The 24,521-nt window shown below is 42.2% G+C and overlaps 1 protein-coding gene across 3 annotated transcripts in view; it reads left to right on the top strand.

Annotated features, from left to right (window-relative positions):
* The first annotated feature begins 5,308 nt into the window (after positions 1-5,308).
* Positions 5,309-24,521, top strand: part of sgip1a (SH3GL interacting endocytic adaptor 1a) — a 111,943-nt gene continuing 92,730 nt past the window's right edge. For all 3 annotated transcript variants that reach the window (XM_080726288.1, XM_080726287.1, XM_080726286.1), the window contains exons 1-2: positions 5,309-5,447; positions 22,869-23,028. In XM_080726288.1, the coding sequence (XP_080582414.1) occupies positions 22,986-23,028 (43 nt within the window). In that variant the 5' untranslated portion in view covers positions 5,309-5,447; positions 22,869-22,985. The remainder of the gene's footprint in view (positions 5,448-22,868; positions 23,029-24,521) is intronic.

Raw genomic sequence — 24,521 nt, 5'->3', positions numbered from 1 at the left:
GGCACCTGATGGAGGGGAAAGGAACTGGTTGGAATACTGGCGGTCCTTCCAAGTGCCAAGTCCTACCGGGGAAAATCCCTTTGTCAGATAAGAAGTGGCCTGCTCACTCCTCATGCATTGAAGGAAGCATGAGCTCAGTTCGGGGCTCTCCCCAGGATGGCAGAGAGAGAGTATAACGCCCAGGCAGGATTACAGTTTAGGCAATTGGCACTGGGTGAAAAATGGGTTACAAAAGTTGTGTGATAAAATAAGTTATATAAAAAAGAGGAGTGGAGCTGATGCTCTGGGCTATAGGAGGCCCTGTACTGTAGCTGCCAGCTCACACCTGTCAGATACGTTCAACACTATAGTCTGACTCTACAATACATGGTCTCCACCCTGAACCAGATACTATTTGTACACAGCTGTCTGACATGGTTGATAACTGTTATACAACTGGGATAACTGGGTGGAGAGACAGTCTACAGTGTACAATAAGTAAATAAAACATGGCTTGAGGCTAATCAAGACACCAGTGAAGATATAAGAGATCTAAAATAGCCGATCTACAAGCTCACAATGCGTCGTGACGCGACACATTGTGAGCTTGTAGATCTGCTATTTTCGAAAGATTTTTAAACATTTGAAAACTTGAAATGGGACATTCTGCACAATGAGTACTATCTACTTTTGGTAGTATAATTACATTTTGATATAAATACTTTTGTATTACTCAAGTACATTTAGAATTCCAGACTTTCACTCATAAGGATGCCCTCACACCAAAATACGTATGAGAGTGGAATCCGTGTTCCGCCAATGCATTTCAATGAGAAGGGAGCGTTTTTTGCAGAAATCCTCTGCTGGCATGAAACCGCTTCACTCTCATTGAAATGCATTGGCGGAACGCGGATTCCACTCTCATAGGTACTTACCGGTAGGTGAGGGCACCCTAACAGAGTATTTCTATATTGCAGTATTAATACTTTTACTCAAGTAAAACATTTGAGTACTTTTTCCACCACTGTGTAGATGGAGAAAACCCCTGACTGGGGGATGCAGGGGGTGTACAGAAAGGGAAGGGAAGGGGAGGGGAGAAAAATGGAGTGGAACAATGGAAGAGGCGGGGTGGTGTTCGATCAGTGTGCAGTAAAGCAGGGCCATAATGAACCCAGTCTTCAATTTTTATTTTGTGTCTCAAGACACTGTCATGTCCTTTACCATCCATTTAACATTTTACTATTGAGGGCTGGTCGACAATAATGTCGGTCCTTAAATTCAAAGGTGCAATTTTCTACAATCTGGTCCTAAATGCTGCTTAAGACTCTGGCTAAAACGGATGGATATTGGCTCATGTCCATGTAGGCTATACTGAATGTTCCCCTCTTGACTGGATTAACTTGTGTTGATGTGTGTATTTGCGATTCATCATTATAAAGAGAGAGAAAGACGGAGTGTGCGCCAGACAGGGGGAGACAGGGACATCAAGAATTGGGTTTTAAGAGAGTTCTACATCAGCACGATGGCTGGATCCTCTGCAGAGCGGTTGGCATGGCAACTGTGCCAGAGTGGATCACCAAGATTCATCCCCTCTGCTCTCCTCTCAGGGGTAAAGCCTAAGTTATGCTTCGCCACACGATGATGTCGGTGTCGCTAAAATAGCAGACCTACAAGCTCACAACGCCTCGCATCCGCTGTGCGCTGTGAGCTTGTAGGTCTGCTATTGTTGAAGGAAGTATATACCGGGCTTAACATTATGAACAGTCACATGTCAGCAACATCTCTCACAGCTGATCATGACACACTCTCACACATGCACACACACGGGCATCTCACCATCTGGTTCTCGTTGGGTCAAAATACCAGTCATCTCTTTCAGTAGATTCCAACACAGATAGCAGCTGATTTCTGTTTTATTTATAACTTAAAGGGGCAATATTGTATATAAATATAGGCCCATACTAGGTTTTCATACAGGTTTAAGCCTAAACAACTCAGATATTGAATTTTCATGTTCTTCTGTCTGTCATTCCAAGCCTTTTCAGCTGCAATACCAAAAAGCTCTTTGTTGGCAAAGGGGCGCTATTGAGGGAGTTCGTCTGTCGAGAATAGATTAAATAAAGTGTCGCAAAATGTTAAATTCATGGTGTAGCCCCTTTAATGTGGTACCCAACAGATAAAGAATACGGCATGGTCCTCTGTCAATGATAGTAGGGTAAATTTCCATCTGAATAGCCTACATGTTAATGGGGAACAGTGAGCCACAGAATCAATGTTACAGTATGTAACTACAATCTATACTATAATTTTGCGAATGTCTGTCTGAGTGAGTGAGTGAGTGAGTGAGTGTCTGTCTGTCTGAAACAGCGTTTCTCCTCAGTGGCTGGAGCAATTGATCTGAAATCACATCACAATTAGCATATGAACACACCTGAGGGAGAGAGAGATGGGGAGAGACATGCAATGATCGCCGGGAACGGGACTCGAACCTGCGATGCGCTGTCAGGCTACTGTACATTACAGACCCAGACCGCTCCAAGGGCATTATTGAATGATCCAGGGGCATGGCTTTGACGTCAGTGGTGTATTTCTCTCTCTGCATGGTGCTTGTGCTCTCAGTGATGATGCTATTTCGTTTGACTTTGACCTTCATTGACTGCCAAATATAATTATTGGTGCAAAACATCTTCAGGTTATTGTTTTATGCACTCAACACGGCCACTTTATTAGGTACGCCTGTTCAAACTGCACTGTATGCAATGCCTTTATTTTAGGCATGCATGCACAGTACACATGGTCAAGATGATCTGCTGCAGTTCAAACCGAGCATCAGAATGGAGAAAAGTAATTTAAATGACTTTGAACATGGCCTGAACTGTTGGATGGATCTGTTCTTTGTTGTAGATGCCAAAATGTGATCCTACGAATATTGCAGCAGAAATGAAGACTCATCTGACCAACCAGGCAATGTTTTTCCAATCATCTATTGTCCAATTTTGGTTGGCCTGTGGCCGTGGGAATTGTGCACATTAACTAAGTACATGTACTGTCCGAAGCATTTTTATACATTTGGAAACTTACAGTAAATAACATTTTAATGTGAATACTTTTGTAAGTATAGGTGTGGCGGAGAGAGTCGCAGCCCCAGACTGAAGCCTCAAAAGTCTAGGATCTGCTCTTGTTCCATAGGGATGTCCCTTTGGAATGATGGTTAAGATATTGGACTTTAACGGGGGAGACCTGGGTTCGAAGCCGGGTGGGGAGGATCGGATCACCTCCGGAGGTGATCCGGGGAAGCCCGAATCCGGGTCACGGCACCAATGTAATGTGCCGTGACCCGGATTCGGGCTTCCCCGTAGGAGGAGGTCAAAGGGGGGTGAGTGTGGCGGAGAGAGTCGCAGCCCCAGCCTGAAGCCTTTAAAGTCTAGTATCTGCTCTCGTTCCATAGGGATGTCCCTTTGGAGTGATGGTTAAGATATTGGACTTTAACGCGGGAGACCCGGTTTCGAAGCCGGGTGGGGAGGTTCGGATCACCTCCGTTACATAGGCCTACATTTTTATTTTTACATTGTGGTATTGGTACTTTTGCTTAAGTAGGCCTACAATACCGGTATGTGTGTAGGCTACATCTTCCACCACTGATTGTGCCTCAGTTTCCAATGCTTAACTGACAGGAGTGGCACCCTTGGCTTACCTCAAAGTTCAATTGGTCGTGTGCTCATCAGAGATGCCAGTCCATTCTCCTCTGACGTCCGGCCACTCACTGGATTATTTCTTTCTTTCTCTGACCATTCTCTGCAAACCCTAGATGTGGTTGTGAGTGAAAATCCCATTAGATTAGCAGTTTCTGAAATACCCAGGCTTACTAGCCATTTGGCACCAACAACCATTCCACATTCAAGTCACTTAAATAACCTTTCTTCCCTGTTCTGATGCATGGTTTGAACTGCAGAAGATCGTCTTCTTGACCATGTGTGCATGCCTAAATATATTAATGAATAGGCTCATTAGAAATGTGTGATGCAACTGTGAAAACTAGATTTCTGCAGAAATAGCCTTATTCACAGCCTGCCCACTCAGCATCCCCCGGGTGCTGAAGTCACATCTTGAAGGGGAAAATCCTACTATAGCCTATAGAGTTAACACAGAAATCACAAATTTAATGCAATTTCCGGATAGTCAGGGTTGTTAAGTAACGGATTACATGTAACGGGATTACGTAATCAGATTACAAAAAACTGGTAACTTGTAAAGTCTCAGGTTACATTTTAAAATGTGTAATCTGGATTACAGTAACGGATCTGAATGATGGGGGTTACATGCTGGATTACATTCTCCCCTTGCCCTCATCAATTTTACAAATAAGTTATAACGCCAAACAATAAAATAATCAAGTCGAATCAACGTAAAGTACTGCCACTTTGTTTAAGTAAAATTCTGTTGTCCTTTTCCTAATTTCATAGGCTCAATATTCTTGTCTAGTTATCAATGGTAAAACTTGTTTTATTTAATTAAAGAGAGTTTTGCTAAAAAGTAATCCAAAAGTAACTGAAAGTAACTAGCAGTTACTTTTTAAATTGTGATAATCAGATTACGTTACTGACTACATTTTCTTTGCAAGTAACTTGTAACTGTAGGGGATTCCTTTTTAAAAGTAACCCTAACAACCCTGCGGATAGTAAAGTATAAAATACGGCTAGCATGATCAAGAACACAAGATAGTAATAGGCACAAAGTATTATAATTTACTTTACCGTTCGAAATAATGATTTGTTGGCTTTAAGTCCAAATTGATGTCAGCACCCGGGGGATTCTGAGAAATTTGCTGAGTGGGCGGGCCGTGAATAAGGCTTATTGAGGATTGAGTACAACCGGTAGGGGCGCTACGGAGATGATAACGTTGGGTACATGCAGTGAGTTGTTGAGATGACAGCACTGACATTGACACTGCCTGACCTTTATGCAGTGGAATGCTGGTGGTTATTGAGCATTCAAATAAATATATAACATGCATTTCTTAGCTGAGTCGAAAGAAATTAAATAATTATGGATTATAGTATGCATTATTTATGATAAATCATGAATACATTTTCCCCCCTTCTTCAAGATAAGAATAAAAAATACCTAGGCTACTGTTGTTATGCATAATGCAGGTGCCATTGTTGGCCCTGTTTTTACAAAGGAGATCCACCTTGACTTGACAAGAGTTGTTGAACTGGATCTGCCAGTGAGTAAACTACATGCCCCAGCACCCCTTCCCCTACCCTCCACACCCCCCCGGGCTCGTGACAGCAGGCGCAGACTGCAGTCGGCCGCGCAGAGACCAAACCTACCACCCATGCATATCGATCACTGCAGCACCGTCGGCTACACTAAACAGCTACAATTATACAGTAGCGTTGATCTGATTCTTCTGAAACTTCTGGTTGATTTGCTAAAAGAACAGGACAGAAGCAGGAGCGTGTAAGGTACAGTATCTCAGTTCGGCCACCACGTCAACTATCTAAACTTTTGTAAAGTGCAGGGATACACATGGCGAATCAAGTTTCAGAAATATATCTTCCGCGTTGCGCAGCAACGGGTATCGTATATCAAAATATTATGGTTTGTCGAGTGAGGAATGACAGTCATTCAATGACTGCATGGTGGATTGTTACTGGAATGGTTATTAACAAAATGCTGAGGGCGTGGCCGTGGGCAATGTTGTACTGCTATGTGGCAACATTTTATTGAAACACTAAACAAAGCTTTTATTTCGGTTTTAGGGGTTTATTTTGTCGTATTTGCTTGGTGTCCTGACTGTCCTCCATCTTTACATCTTACAAGAGCTGTGTGCAAAAGTTTTGTTTTGCTCTTGTTGTTCTTTGGCCTCAATACATCATACACCTCTCTGTGGAGACTGACAGTTTACTGCGTGTGTGCGTGCGTGCGTGCGCGCGCGCGTGTGTGTGTGTGTGTGTGTGTGTGTGTGTAAATTAATTGCTATCTGGTCAATAATGTAAAATGACCAAATGTGCATATATCTATATCTATGGTGGACATGGTGGATTTTTATGAAACATGGCAGATACAAAGAAGATAATCCAAGTTTTCTGTAGCTGCAATGTTGGTGAGTTTACTGTCATTTAATAGACCTACAATCAGATCTGACTTTTCTGTTTGATGTATGGGCTATCAAGGTTTGGTATTGCAGCTAGATGCCATATTACCAAGACGCCCTAAGTACCAGTGTTGAAACACCATATGTCAGTTTACACCATGTCCATATATGGGCATTTCCAGATATGGGCTTAATATTGATGACATCAGGGATCTCCATATATGGTCATAAAGAGACAAGGATATAATTTGCAAGTGTGGTTGCTGTGACACAAGTCACACTCACAAAGTCGCAAATGAATATATATGGAGGCCACATCAGCCACATACCACACTAACAGAATCCATATGGCCAAGACAGCCCATATCTGTGTGGCTGGTTCTTCAGACAGGGATCTCCATGCTTAAAAGGGTATGATGTCAGATGTCATAGACATCATAGGACTTTCACAGAATAACTGAGTAAGCATGTTTGGGCTCTCACAGCATATCTCCATATATGGGTGTACCAGGGGTCTCCATATATGGGTACCAGGGGTCTCCATAATGTCCATATATGGGTAACTGGTCCGATATACATCACTGGCCAGATGGCCAAGACATGGGGCGAGGTCGCCTGTCGCCCTGAGGTGTCTTACTAGTAGTAAATACGACCTATGCTATGGTTGCATCTAAGAGTTGCTTAACTTGCTTACAGCTAGGTGCGGACTCCTTGGTGTGAATGATTTGGGCTTAAGGTATTACAACTTTTGGGCTCACAAAAACAACAAGCTTTGGCCGAGGAGAAACCCACATTGAACAGGCTCTGTGCATGGCTGCAGTTCCCTTTTCCAGACGGTGCATTCCCGTTTCCTGTTCCTCCATTTGATTGACTCTGCTGCAAATGTGATAATTTCAACCAGTTCAAATCTGCTAGAAACAGGAATGCCACCTTCTGCAAAAGGGAACCAAAGTCATACAAAGAGCCTACTAACCTTGTTTGTGCTATGAACTCAGTCACCTCAAGTAGCCTACATTCTGGGTGCCATGGCATTGGTCTGAAGGTACATTAGTCCGAAGGTTCATTAGTCCGAAGGTTCATTAGTCCGAATTTGTTAAGAATACTATGCCTAACTCTAACCCTAACCCTAACCTTAACCTCAGTAACCCTAACTAAATTCGGACTAATGAACCTTCGGATTAATGAACCTTCGGACAGTCCCCGCATTCTGTGCATTTTTGGAATTGTCTTATCGCAAGACTGACGTTGCGCTGATTTGTGCTGCTGAGAGAGTGCTTTGACAAAAATTATAATTAATCTAATTTCTGAGATGTATCTAAATCAGGTGTTGCACATGCACAGTTCTTCCACATCCATTTATCTAAATTAAATATAAAACCGGAATATATATTTTTAACAAATATTATTATTATTATTATTATTATTAATAATACTGCTTTTAATTCATTGTGCAATTATCTTCAAACTTGAACTATTTCTCAAGGATGCTGATCTCTAAATAAGAGTTGAACCCTCAAGCCCACATCTAACTGTATAGATAGTACAAGCAATTGTGTGCGGCTAGCTAAAAAGAATGAAATGTGCTACTTCATGCAATTTAAGTTAGTTTCATGACCACCACCAATTAATAACATCAGAACAATAGACAGCAGGCCTGGGATAGGCACAAACCGTGACACCCCTGAAACCACAAAAGGCAATTTTTAAAGTACATTATTGTAAGAAGGCAGTTTGTGTATTGTGTATATCATGTCACTCTGTCCGCAATGTCTCAATATGCTATCATAATCAAATTACTACACAAGGCTCTAAAACTCATATAATAGATAGATAGATAGATAGATACCTTTATTATCCCAAGGGGGAAATTCAGTTGTCCAGTAGTAGCACAGCAGTATACAGTTATTTACAAAGTTACAGAGACGTAAGAAAAGATAGATAAGAGGGGAAAAAAACAAAACAAAGACAAGAGCAGTACAGTACCAATAAAGAGAAGGTGCATCAATAGAGGGGGCGAATAATATATAAGTATATATAAAGTGTCTTGCAAAAGAGACCATAGCAGTCAATGCTAGTTAGTGCAAACAAGTATCTCACTGTCATTGTTAAACAAAGCAAAAATACTCAGAAACTACCAACACAACCTAATAGTGCAATGTAAAAAATCAGTGCGAAAAAAGAAGAAACTAGGAAGCGTGTCACCGCAAGACGCACATGAGCACTCTTCCTGGAAGGTCCTTAGAGGTCAAAGTCAATACAGCAATAGTTCCTTAGAGGTCAAAGTCAATACAGCAATGGTTCCGTCAGTCTAAGTTAGGAAGGGAGACCTTTTCAAGCGTCCGTTATGTGTCTCGTTGTACAGCTTAAGGGCAGCCGGTACAAAAGATTTTCCTAATCTCTCACATCTCCGTCCTGGGTAGGTAAAGCGGTCGTTTCCTCTCTTACTCCAGTAACTGGTGATCTCTAGATGGAGGGGGTTCCTCCACCCCCTGCAGAGAGGACCCAACGACAGAGCCTGCTTTCTTCACCAGTCTGTTTAGGTTAAACGTGTCACCTGCTCTGTTGTTGCCACCCCAGCATGTTATACCAAAAAAGAGGACACTTGCCATGACAAGATAGAACATCTGTAGCATCCTATTGCACACCCCAAACGATCTCAGTCTTCTCAGGAGGAACAGCCTGCTTTTCCCCTTGCTGTGAATCACCTGCGCGTTGTCCGACCAGTCCAGTGAACTATTCAGGTGTACTCCGAGGAATTTGTAGTTATCCACGAGCTCAACCACCTCTCCGTTAATGGTGCTTGGTACTGGGGGGACTCTCTTGGAGGTGCGGAAGTCCACCACCATCTCCTTAGTCTTGCTTGCGTTGAGCCTGAGATGGTTGTCCTCGCTCCACTGCACAAAGTCCCTAACCACACCATCGTGCTCAGCCGTGTTGTCACCCGTATTATGTATAATGTATTTGTTATCTGACAAAGGGTGCAATTCGGTGGTTCAAGGTCAATAAGGTCAGGTTGTTATTGACACAATATCATTCATAAATTCTAAACTGTTCGGTAGAAGGATGATTGCATTTGAAAGCTTGTTCAAGCCATTTCACTACCATGCATGGAATTTCTTTAATGTTAATGTTTATTTTGTGACGCAACTAATATGCACACCTCTGGTTGTCTTTGTGAAGGTGGTTTTTAATTTCAGGGAAAGAACTTTTCTTTTTTTACTTAAACAATTTGTGAATTTGCCTCCCATTTCAAAGTGGTTAAAACCGGGACACATAGGCTACACAATTGCTGATACTGATGACATCAAAAAGTGGCCAGACTGATATCAGTCAGGCTCTAATTATTACATAACCCTGAGATCCACAGGGACATGGAATAGATTGCAGTTGATTGCAATGGAAGTAAAAGACAGGAGGACAGGAGTGAAGCGCTTCTTCTGACAATCTTGAGTGCTGAGTAGTTGTGTTTTGGTGTCGCTGTGCTCAGTCTTTTCTTCTAGCTCGTTTTACAGTATCAGGTTATGTAACGCATGATGTCATACACAACAGAAAAACAACTTTCTGTTTGGGAAAATTACTGAGCCGTTTCATTAATTACTCTCAGGGTGTGATTATGTAAGGAGCTGTAGGGCGTTAAATTGAAATCTTCCATTAGCAATTTGATTATTGAAAAAGAACACTGGATGTGTTCATATCTTTGCATCAATATTGTGGTAGACGTGGATATTCACCGGCACTGTGCTCGTAGCCAAGAGCACAGGAAATGTGTTTAATTTTAGAGATACAGTATGATGTGTTGTGATAACATCCCAGAGGCCTGCAGCACATGTGGCCCCACTGAGTTCAGCTTGAGGTTAGAGATATGTGGGAAATCTGGTCCACGGAGTGAGGAGTGAGGTTTCAGATTTGGGTGTGGTTTGCCTGGGAATGGAGCCTGGGAAATTTCCTTGACTTTTCCTATGTGGACTGTGGAGCTGTGAAAAGCATAACTTGCAGCATTAACAGCCAGTAGGTCCTGGGCGGTCCTTTTACCCAGTGATGCTACAGTCCCCAGGGAATACACACTAGATTAGATTCAACTCCCTGGACACTTTAATTGGCTGGAGTTTAAAGACAATACCAAAGCACTTCACATATTTCTTGGAAAATGTGTTGTGTACAACTCTTGTTTTGCCAGTGTATGGTTGTAGACAGAGGCATTTAGCCTAAATAGTTTTCAGCGGGCCTAGGCCTGTTGAGACTTGCTGATGTCAGTAAGACAGGGGCTCAAAGCCAAGGTTGTCTCCTATTGGGAATTCTTCTTTTACCGGTAGGAACTAGGGAGGACACAGGACAGAGGCAACATTTGTGAGTCACATGCTCACATGGCTGGCTTTTCTTATCACACTTGCATGCCCACACCGCTCATGAACTTTAGATAAATATAATGGAAAGAATACAAATAGAAATTTGAGAAGCAGAATCAATAATTGTTAAACTTACAGCCTGATGAATTCGTCTTGGTAAGGTCACACTGAATAACAAGAGTATTAGGAATTTGTTCTCAGAAAGGTAATGATATAAGATATATACACTACTACTATATGCAATATAAATGTTTTTTTTTGTCTGATTTGGCAACATGGGTAATGTTGCTATTGTACTTTGAATTGTGTACACAGAGGATAGCATTATATACAGTTACAGTATAGAACATTATACTTCTAAAATAAGATGATGACCCCCAACTAGGTGTGAAAATGTGTGTTTGGGAAGGTGCTGATATATTAGGCTACATATTGTGAGTGCCCTTGAGCAAGCTCCCAGAGGTGTTTGGCAACTGGTTGGCTAGTTGGTGTAAATAAAGAGTTCTGGTCCGTTTCTTGTAAAGCTAAAAGTGTTCTCTGAGGGACTTACCAAGGATTACTCATGGGGGAAGCCTGGGGTTCTTTTGTGGGAGGTAGAGTATCAACCTGACAGTCGGCTAGCCACAATAGATTCAATATTCTCACAATAATTATCCAATGTTGGGTGAATGAGTCATCTGGTTCTGTAGCATTTCTCTCCTTGAGTGACACTGAGTTTTTGTAAAGGTTGGCGAGTAAGCTACTGTCGGATGTTGTCCTTTAGATTAGGTCACAGCCATGTAGCCTCGTTAAAATTTGACGAAATATTGTTTCAGTTGTGTGTTTAGTTTAAAGTGTCCTTTTGCAAGCAGACTGAATGTCAGGGCATGGGATGTTCTGTAACGAAATCGTGGGTGCGCTGCTTGAGCATCATATAGACACCACCGACTTGCCCTGTGCTCATATAAGGCATAGCTGAGAATCTTTCCGGAAGAGTATTTGTTTGAGGCATATGGGTGAGCTGTTCACCAGCAGTGTGTGGGTGAGCTTAGGATTTCTCTGAGGGAATTATGGGAGAACATATGCTTATTTGACACTCTGGAGTTGGTGTGAAGCAAGTGAGCGATGAGTAATGCCTGATTTATACTTGGGTGCGCATTGTGTCGCACAACCAAGTATAAATCGGGGGAAAGAGAACAAGGCTTGCGAGCCCTTTTGTGTGTTTGTGTATGTGTGTGCGTGCGTTATGTATGCATGGACTAGAGCCCGACCGATACCATTTTTTCCGACCGATACCGATATCCGATGTTGGAGAGTGCTAGAGCACCGATACCGATACGATACCGATGTTTTGTAAAAAAAAAAAAATCTTCATTTAAGATCATTTAATTGACAGCTCGCCCCTCGGATAAATGGTCAGATTATTGCTTTTTTTGTGCTTTTCATGTCAAACTTTAAGTTTGGTCGCAGTTATCAATTTCTATTGCTTGTTGGATAATAATACTCTTTTAATTTGGGGGTTCTGCTGTGTTTTGTCTCGTTTATGAATTAATATGTGTCTTTTATCCAAACGTAAATGCATTGCCAAGCAATTAAACAACACAAGTTCTATAGTCTATAGTCAGACATCTATATTTCTCTGTGGATTTTCACATAGGCCTACACACCTTCCTCCACCGCAACATGAAAAATCAGAGTTAGACAGTGCATGTGGTGAGTGAACGACACACGAGAGGCAGCAGCTCCAGTAGTGTTGGCTTGCATCTTGGACTATTATACTGCACTCTGCTGGATAATTCTGGTATTGCCCACACATAGGCCTATATAACTCAGGGTTTCATGCTCTATCCGCAGACACGTTACAGACAATTAACTCAGTTACTGCCAATTAAATATGCCTTCGTTGGGTTCTCCCTGCCATAAATCTCCATAGACTTCCATGTAATTTATAGTGCACAGATCATGCACGCCCATGCACAGAGCATGCACCATGTTTGTGCAGGCTGTTCACAGCTTTCAAACAAAAAAATCAGATTGGAAATCCGTTCAGGCATTCTTGAGAAAATAGCCATTATGTTTTACGTTTCATGTTATGTAAGCAAAGATGGCTGCCCTGTATGAAAGATGGGGTTGTATGGGGGGTGGAACATGCAAAATCGCGATTGAAATCATGTTTACTAGATTTAATGGGGTCAAAAAAAAAAAAAAAAAAAATATCGGTATCGGTGGAATAATTCACCGATACCGATACCGTTACCTCCAAAACGACCGATATATCGAATTGACCGATATATCGGTCGGGCTCTAGCATGGACCATACCGTATATTTATGAAGTCCCCAGCAGTGCAGATCACCTATTAGTACAGTCGCCCCCCACCCCAAAAGAAAGCTCTACACAGGCATACTGTACGTACGTGTCATCAAAGCGCAATTACATTATTTTCCAATACTCCACTTGATAGAGCAAAGCACACACTGGGGAGGGAATAGGATAAAGGTTGCATTTGTCAGAACATAAGAGCTAGAAATCGTGTCACGTTTACTAGGTGTATTCACTGGGCCAGCTGGTAAGAGAATATGGCTAATACTAATGCCATGATAGTAGGCCCCCGCCCTACTCATGATACTGTAGATCGCTTCACACTTCTAGCCTAGAAGACAAGAAATGGTTGTTTGTTGGGGCTTAAACTGTTGATGGTTTGGTATAGCCCTAGGAACAAAGAAAGTAGCTCGCACTCACTTTTTTAGAAGACCCTGGCGGGTCAAAATGTTTATTTTTGCTTGTCAATAAATGTTTGGAGCGACCAAAAAAGTGAGTGCGAGCTACTTTCTTTGTTCCTAGTATTACTGCGTTGGCAGTCTTAGCTCGGCACCGAAGCACGGAGGATGTGCGTTATTTTTCTTTGATTGGTATAGCCCTAGCAATGATCCTAGGTTCGATTCCCAGGAGGAGAAATACATTTTTATGCAGAAATGAGGGCTGGGCGATAAGGGCAAAAATATCAAACTCATTTTGACCAAATATCTCGATCGATATTGTGAGTTTGTGACATCAATTTTACATTTTGCACATTTATGAAAAAAAAAAAAAATGAATAATAATTCGTGAAAATAGCAGATCAACTTGCTCACAACACATGCTTTTTAAATGTTGCCATATAATGCCAAAATAGGGATGCCAAGGTTAATTTGATTAATAAGACTGCTGCTAGCTATAACACATATCTACACTGAACGCATTGTTTTCAGCAGTGACCCAGAAGCTCTATAGCTCGCTCTGCCAAAATCTGTGTGAATGCAATGAATGAACGAATGCATGCACAAGCGTGGTCGCAACTACTCCTAATTCACGCTTGTTCTCATTACCTATCCCTCTCTGGTCATTCTCTCTCCAATGCTGTCCAGTACAAGATAAATGCATCTTAAAATGTATTGCGCTCCTATTTTAGGATGTGTTATGCGTCACTGATGCGTCATTGGGAGGCCTCGTGGGTGCCCAACCAAACTAGAGCAGGCCACTAAGTATGAACTGTGTGTGTGTGTGTGTGTGTGTGTGTGTGTGTGTGTGTGTGTGTGTGTGTGTGTGTGTGTGTGTGTGTGTGTGTGTGTGTGTGTGTGTGTGTGTGTGTGTGTGTGTGTGTGTGTGTGTGTGTGTGTGTGTGTGTGTGTGTGGCTAGCGCGCGCCGTGTGTGTGCAGGGGTGTCGCACCAAATTCTGGGCCCTGGGTACAAGGATTCACACTGCGGGTCCCCCATGAATGTTCTTCATAGGGGGAGGGGGTTTAACCTATTTAGACTGTGCTTTAACTATTGAAAAAATAGCAGATATACAATCTGCGAGCTTGTAGATCTGCTATTTTTGAAAAATCGTGAATATCTTCTTTTTTTTTCTTTTTAACTATTTTTCTATGTCAGTGGTGCTCAAACCTTTTCATGTGAAGGACCCCCAAAATGATGTGTATTTGGCCACGGACCCCCATCTCAAAATATGTCGTTCCAGGGACCCCCCAGAAGCAACATTTTAGTTACAAATGTTTGCTTAAAAATACATATTCAAAGATTTGCACACATCTTTTCACGACTTTTCAAAAATAGCAGATCTACAAACTTGCAGTGCCGCGCTGTGAGCTTGTATATCTGCTATTTTTCAATAGCTAAAGTATAAAATAATTAAGGCAACTTAAAGTAAAAGTAAAAGCAAAATTCAGGATTAATACAGGCATGGACTTGCCACTTACATTAGTACATATTGATATTGTCCAGCTGCATGTTCTTTTTCCCAAAGAGGTTTCTGCAAAGTATCTATCCCATGATAAAAAAAAGAAACAAACTAAAATCTCCTTTTATACAGGAGATTGCTTCATACTTGATTCTGTCATTTCAGTCTAGCTCTCCAAGCCAGGCCCACCGCTCTTGGGAGCGGTCTAATTAGGCTGTTCTAGAAATGTTTATAGATGCGAGCTGATAGTATAGCAAGTTGGGCTGTGTTTATTTGGGCTCTGTGTGGATATGGTAATTGGTGTGAGTAAGACGCTCACATTGGGCAGTGCTGACATCAAGACCATTAGGGTAGGAGACCACAGAGCAGAGCAGACCAGTGCTGGAGTAGGTATGAACTCATCTTTTCCATGCACTGTCCTGAGGCTGGGGGAGAGGACTGGAGCTTGGTCAGAGAAGGAGGGCTGGAGTAGAGCCTGGACCTGGCTCTGTCTGGATGGGCTTCAGGATTGCGGAACAGGCCAATTGTGAAACAGGACATTTAGTCATATGAGACCATTACAACTCAAGACCTTACAGTCATTTATTGGCAGACAGAATTGCGTCTTGTCTGGTGTGGCTGGCACATGCAGTGACGCAGTCCCTTGACTGCTGGTGCGGTGGCCGCATGATTAGAGTTGGTTACCAACTGAGCTCTTACATTGTTGAACATTGTTGTTTTTATTTTTGTATCGTAGTGGACTTTGAAATTACACAAGCCGCAAAGCGATTGCACAACTATTGTCATGAGGCTGTCCAGTCCATACAGTATGTAATATTTGAGCTGTTCTGTCTGCAATCAATGCCTCATGTACTCAGAACCATGAGAACACAAAGCCATGAAACTTTTATTAATTATATCTCTAATTCGGTGTCTGACATGTATACTGCTCAAAGAAATTAATGGAACATTTTGTTCCCTTAAATTCTTTGAGCAGTGTACAATGGTGGTCAAGAAAATACATTATTGATTGTTGAACATAGCTTCTGAACTATAATGTAGGAAGACTGCATTTGAAAGCTTTTCTCTCAAGCCATTTCATTTGATAGCCCTGCATTATGTGTCCAAGATGACGTAGACAGTGACATGGATTGACATTGACGTTTGTCAAATACACAAACCACAAGGCTGCCGTATTCTTTAATTTGTGCCATTATTGCATTATTGGCCTCTGTTCACTACTGTGGCATTTCTCCACTCTTGGTGACAAAATTATATTTATTTTCTTTACAATCCCTGCCCTGTTTCCCTGGCTCTCACTGGCACTGTATGTCTTTTCCCTCTATATCACATCTCTTTGCGGGAAAACAGCCCATCTAATAACCTCACAATAGTATACGCCACATTGCGATGCGTTGTGAGCTTGTAGATCAGCTAGATTCGCTTATTATGTCTGGGCAGTTCCCTGTTGTAGCCGACGACTGGGCTGCTTCAATCTAAGAACATGATGCCATGGCTAAAACATGTGACCGCAACAGACTAAACAGGCCAAGTCCACCAGTAGGGGTGGGCAGTCAGTCAGCCAGCGATATCACATCAAGTAATCAGGAAGTGTGTGCTACTGCTAATTTCACTGAAGACCCTCATCCTTTGTGTGTGTGTGTGTGTGTGTGTGTGTGTGTGTGTGTGTGTGTGTGTGTGTGTGTGTGTGTGTGTGTGTGTGTGTGTGTGTGTGTGTGTGTGTGTGTGTGTGTGTGTGTGTGTGTGTGTGTGTGTGTGTGTGTGTGTGTGTGTGTGTGTGTGTGGGGTCCCCTGAGCAGTGCAGTGACTTGGCTGATGACAGAGGACATTGTCAGAACAGTAACACCAGCAGATCCATGAGTGGCTGGGCAGCACGTAGGCACTTTGCGCGGCATCCTGCCTTATTACCCAGCAGGCCCTTCCCTGCTGTTGAAAAGAATGTTGTTATGGCTTAAATGCACTAACAACTGCCATTTGTATATTTATATACGTTTGTGTGTATGGGTGTATAAGTGTATGTATATGCAGTAATGGTGCTGACTAATCATCATCCTTCATCAGTGCAGGTGTGGTTGGGGACAGATAGGATGGGATAAGAGATTGGAAGGATATCGATATAGAAGGGTGCAGGAAACGGCAGGACATGAGACGTGACTGGTGGAACATGAACCAAGGGAAGTCCCAGTTTGGACTTTGGGATGATTACGGCACTACATGACATACTGCACATACTGCAGCACATTAACCAATTAAAACCGTGCATCCCTATTTTGTATACGTCATTATATGCTAAAATGTTTTGACTTTTTATTTAACAGGATTTGATAGTTCTGCATGTACTCTATAATATGTATGTGTGCACGTAATGCATGGACTTGTTTGTATCTTGTATAGTGTTGACAGTTTGTTGAGGGGTAAAGGTTTGACAATTGAGATAACATTATGACAGGTTTGCCTGAAAATCTGTTATTTTCAGCAACAGCATAAATTAGGCTTTTTTATGACTCAATGTTTATTTAGTTTATAATTTTACATAAAGATAATAATGAAAAAAACATCACAAGGATGCAACTGGGACGTATCATCAGTGATGTAGCCTGGGGTCGACGGGTTTCGGGTCTCGCAACATCATACACCCTCGCCCAGGTGACCCAGCCGGGGTTGATCAAGTCCCGACTTACGTCCCAGTAGCTATCCACGATCAGTCCTATTAGGGAAAGACAGGGTCACTCAATGTGCTGCACTGGAACTACTCTGCCGGGATTGGGGGTACTATTCTGGCGCGTGGAAGAACTAGGCTCTATGGGTTGACTCCTGGCCGGGCTCCTCCTACGTCTCACCAGGTCCTCTCCTACATAAAGAAGTAGTAGATAAACAAAAAATAATTAAACATAAGAAGCACGCATACAGATAGACCATTTAAATCCTATATACTTTTTTACATTTTTTTTTAAGATTTGTTTTTGGGCTTTTTATGCCTTTATTTGATAGGATAGTAGACTGACAGGAAATGGGGAGAGAGATGGGGAATGACATGTGGCAAAGGTCGTCCGGATCGGGAATCGAACCGGCGTCGCCAGCAGGCATTATAGCCTAATATGTGGTATGCGCCTTGACCACTAGGCCAGTGGGTGCCCGGGTGCCCCCTATATACTTCATTTACCCCGGTGCCTTAGGGGTCTGTCTACTTTTCCCCCCTCTACACCAGTTCTCTATGCAGACAATGGCTGATCTACAAGCTCTATCTAGAAGATTTGTGAGCTTGTACTGTATATCGGTTATTTTTGCTGAATATTTGCCTATTATAACATGGCCAGAAAAGGAAAGCTAGCATTCATGTAGATAACGCCTGTTGGCCTGGTTTTGAGCAGTACAAGCATGTGTATTTTGGCTTTCTTCACGCTGGCTGAAGTTTGCACCTGTGAGTGCTGCCTCATCTCTCCAGCTCCCTGTCCTAACTAAGGTTGAAAAGCCACAGGGAACTAGATTTCTTTGTTCCAGATTTTATTGGCATTATTTTCAATACTGTGTTTTTTATTAATGGTTATTTTCTTTCAGAAGAGTTGAATCCAGGGTCATCTAACCTCACTTTACTTTTAGCCACTAGTGAGAGTGGGGGTCTGTGAGTGGCAACATTAGTCAATTAAAATCACTTTTGTCAGGGTTGGTGTAATGGAGCAGCAATGCCTCTAGGGGCCACTATCGGCCATTAATATCCTAATCCTGGTCAGTATCTTCAGAGTGGATTAACCACTTGAACCCTGTGTACTTCATCATGTTACAATGAGGAAAATAGCTGATCTACAAGCTCACAACACACTTTGAAAATGTTTGCCTATAATGACTAAATGCCTAAAATAGGGACACCATTATGAAAATTGGTTATAGGAGGGCCGGCTGGCCGACCACAGCGACCTCACTCCGACTCAGACATAGCCATAAACAAACCCGATAGGCCCATATATAGGCATATATGGAGATCCGGTTGTCCAGAGCCACAGACAGATCCGACAGCTGTGCCCATATATGGTCATTTGCATATATGGAACCGACTGACTTCAACCTTGGCGCATGCATCAGCAAGGACTCGAGGGAATTCATTGCCCACCACCGAGTTGGATACGCGGTTTTCCAGAACCGCCAATTTGTCCGAATTGATATGAGGGACGTGTAGTGGCCCGAACCTCTAGTAACCTCTAGTAATAAAAATAAGCCCCTTCCCAATTCATAGTATGCACCTTTCAAAGGGCGGGCCTAGCTAGGGTAGGATATGGTGTTTAGCAGATCAACATGCTCACAACACATGCTTTTTCAATGTTCCCATATAATGCCAAAATAGGGATGCCAAGGTTAATGTGGTTAATCAGACTGCTGCTAGCTATAACACATACCTACACTGAACGCATTGTTTTCAGCAGTGACCAGAAGCTCTATAGCTCGCTCTGCCACTCATTTGGTTGCTCTGCCAACATTTGTGTGAATGCAATGAACGCATGGATTCATGCACGGACAAGTGTGGTCGCAACCACTCTTTATTCACACTTGTTCTCATTACCTATCCCTCTCTGGTCATTCTCTCTCCAATGCTGTCCAGTACAAGATAAATGCAGTTGATCTGACACATGTTTTGCCAGTGAAGTGGGACAGCAGTGCAGCACTGCTGAGTGTGGAGCCGAGCCGATCACTTCCGAATGAGCAAGCAAAGCCGAACCGGGGGCCATTACTATTTTCACCGGTGTATTTTTTACCTTCTTAAACACTCTCAAAATACTTTTTTGTGGCACGGAATTTACTTTTGACTTTTTTAGGATAGTACTATTTAGTTTTTTAAACGTCATATGTGGTCAATTCACCATTCGCTACAGCGTTCGAGACAGAACCGGACACTCCTGGGGAGGGCAGTGATACACTCATGTAACCGGCTAAAGCACATTCAAAGGGTAGATTTGAAGGGGTCTACGAAATGGGACAGCACTCAGCGTGCCCCTGACGTCATCGCACTTGAAACCCGCACTTCATTGTGTCCAACCCCCGAATTGAGAAGGGGCTAATATGTCTCCCATCCTTGTTTTGGTTTCCTCTGTCTGACACATGCAGTTCTGTCATGTCCCATAGTGTCTCTGACAATGAACTATGGAAATGTTATCGCTGGGACTCTTTGATCAGTGCAAAGCACTTGAGGGCTCTTGGCCTGAAGTGACTGCTTATTCCATAATAAACATTCTCACTTGACAAATTATAATGGGAAATAAAAGACTTCTGCCAAATGCTGCTTTTGTGCCAAGAGCAGATTAATCATCTTTTTAGGTTTTTCTGTTAACTCATTCTGTGCCAATCACGAGTATACTCGTGATATATTAGCGTATCCCACAGTGCCAATCACGAGTATACTCGTGATTTAAAAAAAAAAAAAAAAAAAAATATTTTTTTGAAATATTTTTTTTGGACCCCATCAAAACTAGTGAACATGATTTCAATCGCGATTTTTTATGTTTAACCCCCATACAACCCCCATACAACTCAGGTAGCAGACCTCCAAGCTCACAACAGTGTAAAACATAATGGCTATTATCTCAAGAATGCCTGAACGGATTTCCAATCGGATTTTTTTGTTTGAAAGCTGTGAACAAACTGCACAAACCCACAACAATGCAATCCAGGATTGCATTGGATTTTTTAGAGCTCATTCTTCTCTGTTTTTTTCCCATGCATGAGGTGTGCAAGGTTTAATCATGGCTAAGTTGACGAAAATAAGGCTTTTAAAATGCTTGGTAGCCAATAGCTAACTTCAAGCTAACTTCATCCTCTTCCTGTACATGCACAAAGGAAAGTGTTCAGGCAAGTCATGGCTGCAGGGCTTCTGCATATACCAGCATATCTCTATGGGATTGTCTGTGGCACACTGGGCCCCCTCTAGTGGTGAAAGGGTGGCATTAAATGAGTTAATGTGTCTCTGGATGTGTGTCGGTGTGTCTTCTGTCTGCTGCTTCATCTGTCTGCCTGTGTGTGTGTGTGTATACAGTATATATGCGTGACTTTAAGTGATTCATTTTGATTAATAAAAAAACACATTTTAATCGCGCTTAGTTTTTGCACCATAGAACCTTTCTCACTGGACAAGTTTGAGGCGTACCGATCATACCGGTGCACCAACCAACAGTTAACAAACCCCAGTGCACGCAATGGGAGAAGCTGCCGATCAGACCGCTTATTTGCTCGGCCCAGTGGATGGGACATTTTGATTTAAAAAACTCAAAATGCATTTTATTTTATATAAAATTGCTTCTCAGATCAAATATTTTGATAAGATTAAACATGCGATTAATTTTGATTCATTAATTACAAAGCCTTTAATTAATTCATTTCTTTTTATCTAGTCCCAGCCCTAATATATATATATATATATATATATATATATATATATATATATATATATATATATATATATATATATATATATATATATGATTATGAATTGTATTGACACTGACAGCTTGCCAGTGTGTATTTAGTTGCCTATGTTTTGGCTTCATGGGTTGGTTGACCTGTGAGGAGGTGAGATGTCCTTCCAAAGTAACAAGCCAAGAACAAGACTGCCCCCTGCAGGTGATAGATTTGAACAAAATGGTGAGCCAAAAGTAGGCCAGAGGGAGGCATATTTGTGTAATGTATAACTCCGTCAGACGTACAATGCACAGTGGTGTCATGCACCCAAAATAGCCAATCTACAAGCACACAACGCATTGCGGTTGCAATGTGTTCTGTCTGTGCTTATATAGGCTATTTTCACTGTTAAACAACGAATCAGGGTAGCATGCTGTAGACAGAGAGAACGGTGGAGATATGGAGTACAGTATAGAGAGAGATTGGAACTACTGTAACAGCAGAGGTAATTTGGCATGTAGGGAGAACGGTGATATACTGTATATCCGTGTCTGCTCCATTTGAAATGAACATGCCTACTAGACATAAGTGTGTCAGTGGTATTTTACATGCATAAATAACGGTATCACTTAGTCAGTTCTTGTGAATAATATAATTACAGCCTTATAAATGTCATCACGGTGAACACTGACCGTCTGCTCATATAACTGTGTGCCTTTAGAGATACAGTATAAGGGCCAAACAAGCTCTGGCGTTACAGTTGCATGAGAATGTCATTATTGACATTAGGCGAAAATAGCAGATCTATAAGCTCACAATGCAACACATTGCAACGTGTTGTGAGCTTGTAGATCTTTACCAATATATCAAGTTATTATTGTAGATGTTGGTGTGCAGCGAAAACAGGAGGCCGCCTAGCATAGAGCCCTGGGGGACTCCAGTCAACCATGTAATTATATAGGGTTTAAGTGCTCTCATGGTGAATGGAATAATGCGTTTGTACCTGCCAGAGTCCCCTATTAGGTCTGTGGTGGACAGTTGGATTTGTCTGCCCCTAAGCTAAATAATGCACTAAGCATAAGGACAGTTTAGCTTGCTTAAATAAATAAATAATTTGGGCAGTGAAGCAGATAAATGGATCTTCCCTTTTTAAATTGAGAGTAAATGTATGTCATTTTTTATTAACTTTCTTGTCCTATTTTCCAGTTATTTGTGGTGGGAGTGTTAATGCACAACACTACTGGCTGTAAAACTTCAAAGCGGTTACCATAATTGTTGATCATCGCTTATTACATGATTCTGTCACAGGGTAGAAAGAAGAGGGGTTAGAATGGGAGGTAGAAGGGGGGTGAGAGAGGAAGAGTAGCAAAAAAAGGGATGCCCGATCATGTGCCCAAAGAGAGAGAGCACTGTAGTGTATTCGTTTAGACAGCAGAGGGCGCCAACAGCACATGCCATTGTTTTGTTCTCTTCTCACAGGGACATGATTCTTCATTTTGTTTCCATTTTTATCTAGGTCAACTTTGAGTTGTGTGATATTATCTACTGTTTCGCTCTCTGTTTTTATCCAATGTTTAAGAATGCAAATAAATAATGCTTTGATTTTCGATTCTTCGATTTTCAGTTGTGTGTGATTTGTGTGTTGTACTACAGTGAAGTGAATGTAAGCCATGTCACCTTCATTCGCTCACCTTACTCTACCTGTACTACTGTGTGCCACTTTACTATGCTGCAGCGTCACATCTGTGCCTCTGTGTGTGTCTGTTTGGTACATGGAAAAAGGTCTGTCCCCTTATCATCAGGCACGGCGCATTGTGTGACAACTACTGATCCAGGCCTCTCTTCTCTTCTCGCCCAACAGACTCTGCCTGTCTCTTCCATCCATCCATCCAGCCATCCCATCCATCCCTCTCTCTATTCATCCCTCCGTCAGGCTGGGGGTTGGAGCCTGGGTGTGGGTCCATGGAGAAAGCTGTAAATGGCTGAGGAGCTGTGCACCGGCTGGTTTCGTATTGTTGCAGGTAGGAGCAACAGCTTTTGTCTACTTGTGTGTCATGTAGGTCTGTGCCTGTCCTGAGTGTTGTGTGATTGGCTGTGTGTCCTTCAGTATCTCATTGAGGTTACATAGTGGGGCTTTAATAGCTAGGTTTCTGCTAGTTCTGCAGAAGCTCTGCTAAGGGCCAATAGTGTTTGCAGGTGTGACTGAATGGCCTGGTTGCATGCAGTACTTGTGTATGTTGCTATTCCATTTATCCATGTGTACTGTATGTTCCACATCATTCAACAGCTTCAAGTTAGTTTGCGTGAGAATGTGTGTATAGTTCTGTATGTTGGTTTGCATAGACATGCGTGTGTGCAGTGGGGTATATCCTTTCCTCAAAGGAGGAAGTCAAAAGAAACATATTCTGTCGCTGAATCTAAAATAGAGATGGAGAAAGTAAGAGAACGGCAAAGAAAGAGACAGAGTTGGCAAACGAGAAAGGAAGAGAGTGAGAAATGGACAGAGAAGGGAATAAAAAAATAAACCATGAACTCCTGTAACACAGTGAAATGCTAAATGTTTCCTTTTCCCAAGTGTCCTCAATCTGCCTCTCCCAGTCCGTACCCTTCCTCAGTTATCTGGCCATACAAATGGAGAGTTATGTCTTTATATTATATTATTTTGCATTACGGAGGTTTCATATTAAATTCTCACACTTGAGTAGTATCTAGGTCCATATCCAGCTTCATATCTAGGACACGCACACACACACACACACACACACACACACACACAAACTCACACTCACACTCACACTCACACTCACACTCACACTCTCTCTCTCTCTCTCTCTGTGGGTAAAACATAAAAATGAAAAATTTGCAAGATTATATTTTAAGCACATTATATAACAACAAGCACTGGGTACAACAATGAAGCAGGCAACGCTGATCATGGATTCAGAATATAATAATAATAAACCATGACACGCAAGCAGTGCAGTGGAGTATGAATTGAGCTTAAAGTTACAGCAAATGCAATCATTTGCTAGGAATTAGCAAGAAACATCCATCTTTATCTTAAAGTTATACCATGTAACTTTTTTTATAAAACAAATCTTAAAATTGTCCTAACTCTTAAATCGCTAAAGTTTTAGAACACCCACTCCGTTATTTTCAGCTTCTGAAGCCTTCTCTTTATATATTTTCTTCTAGCAGTGACGGGCGGGATTTCCCGGCAAAATGACGTCATCATACACTACCGGCCAATCACAGCGAGGGTTATACACTGCCGGCCAATCACAGCGCATCTTGAAGTGGGGTCGCTAGCTATCACAATAGGGCGGCCATATTTGTAGGCGCCCGTGTGTCTCTATCTATACTCGGGTGAAACACTCCGTTTCTCCGGAATGCCTGAACGCACAGGAACCAGGGACCCCTCCAAAGATAGATCTCGGCGAGATGGAGGCAGACGCGGGGGTGACGCGGGGGTGTGAGGCCCGGTCCGCGGCGAAAAACGGCCGAAAGACGCGGA

Source organism: Nannobrachium achirus (genome assembly GCF_963921795.1).
Source record: "Nannobrachium achirus genome assembly, chromosome: 1".
Taxonomy (NCBI): Eukaryota; Metazoa; Chordata; class Actinopteri; order Myctophiformes; family Myctophidae; genus Nannobrachium; species Nannobrachium achirus.
This window is presented reverse-complemented; position numbering and strand designations above follow the sequence as displayed.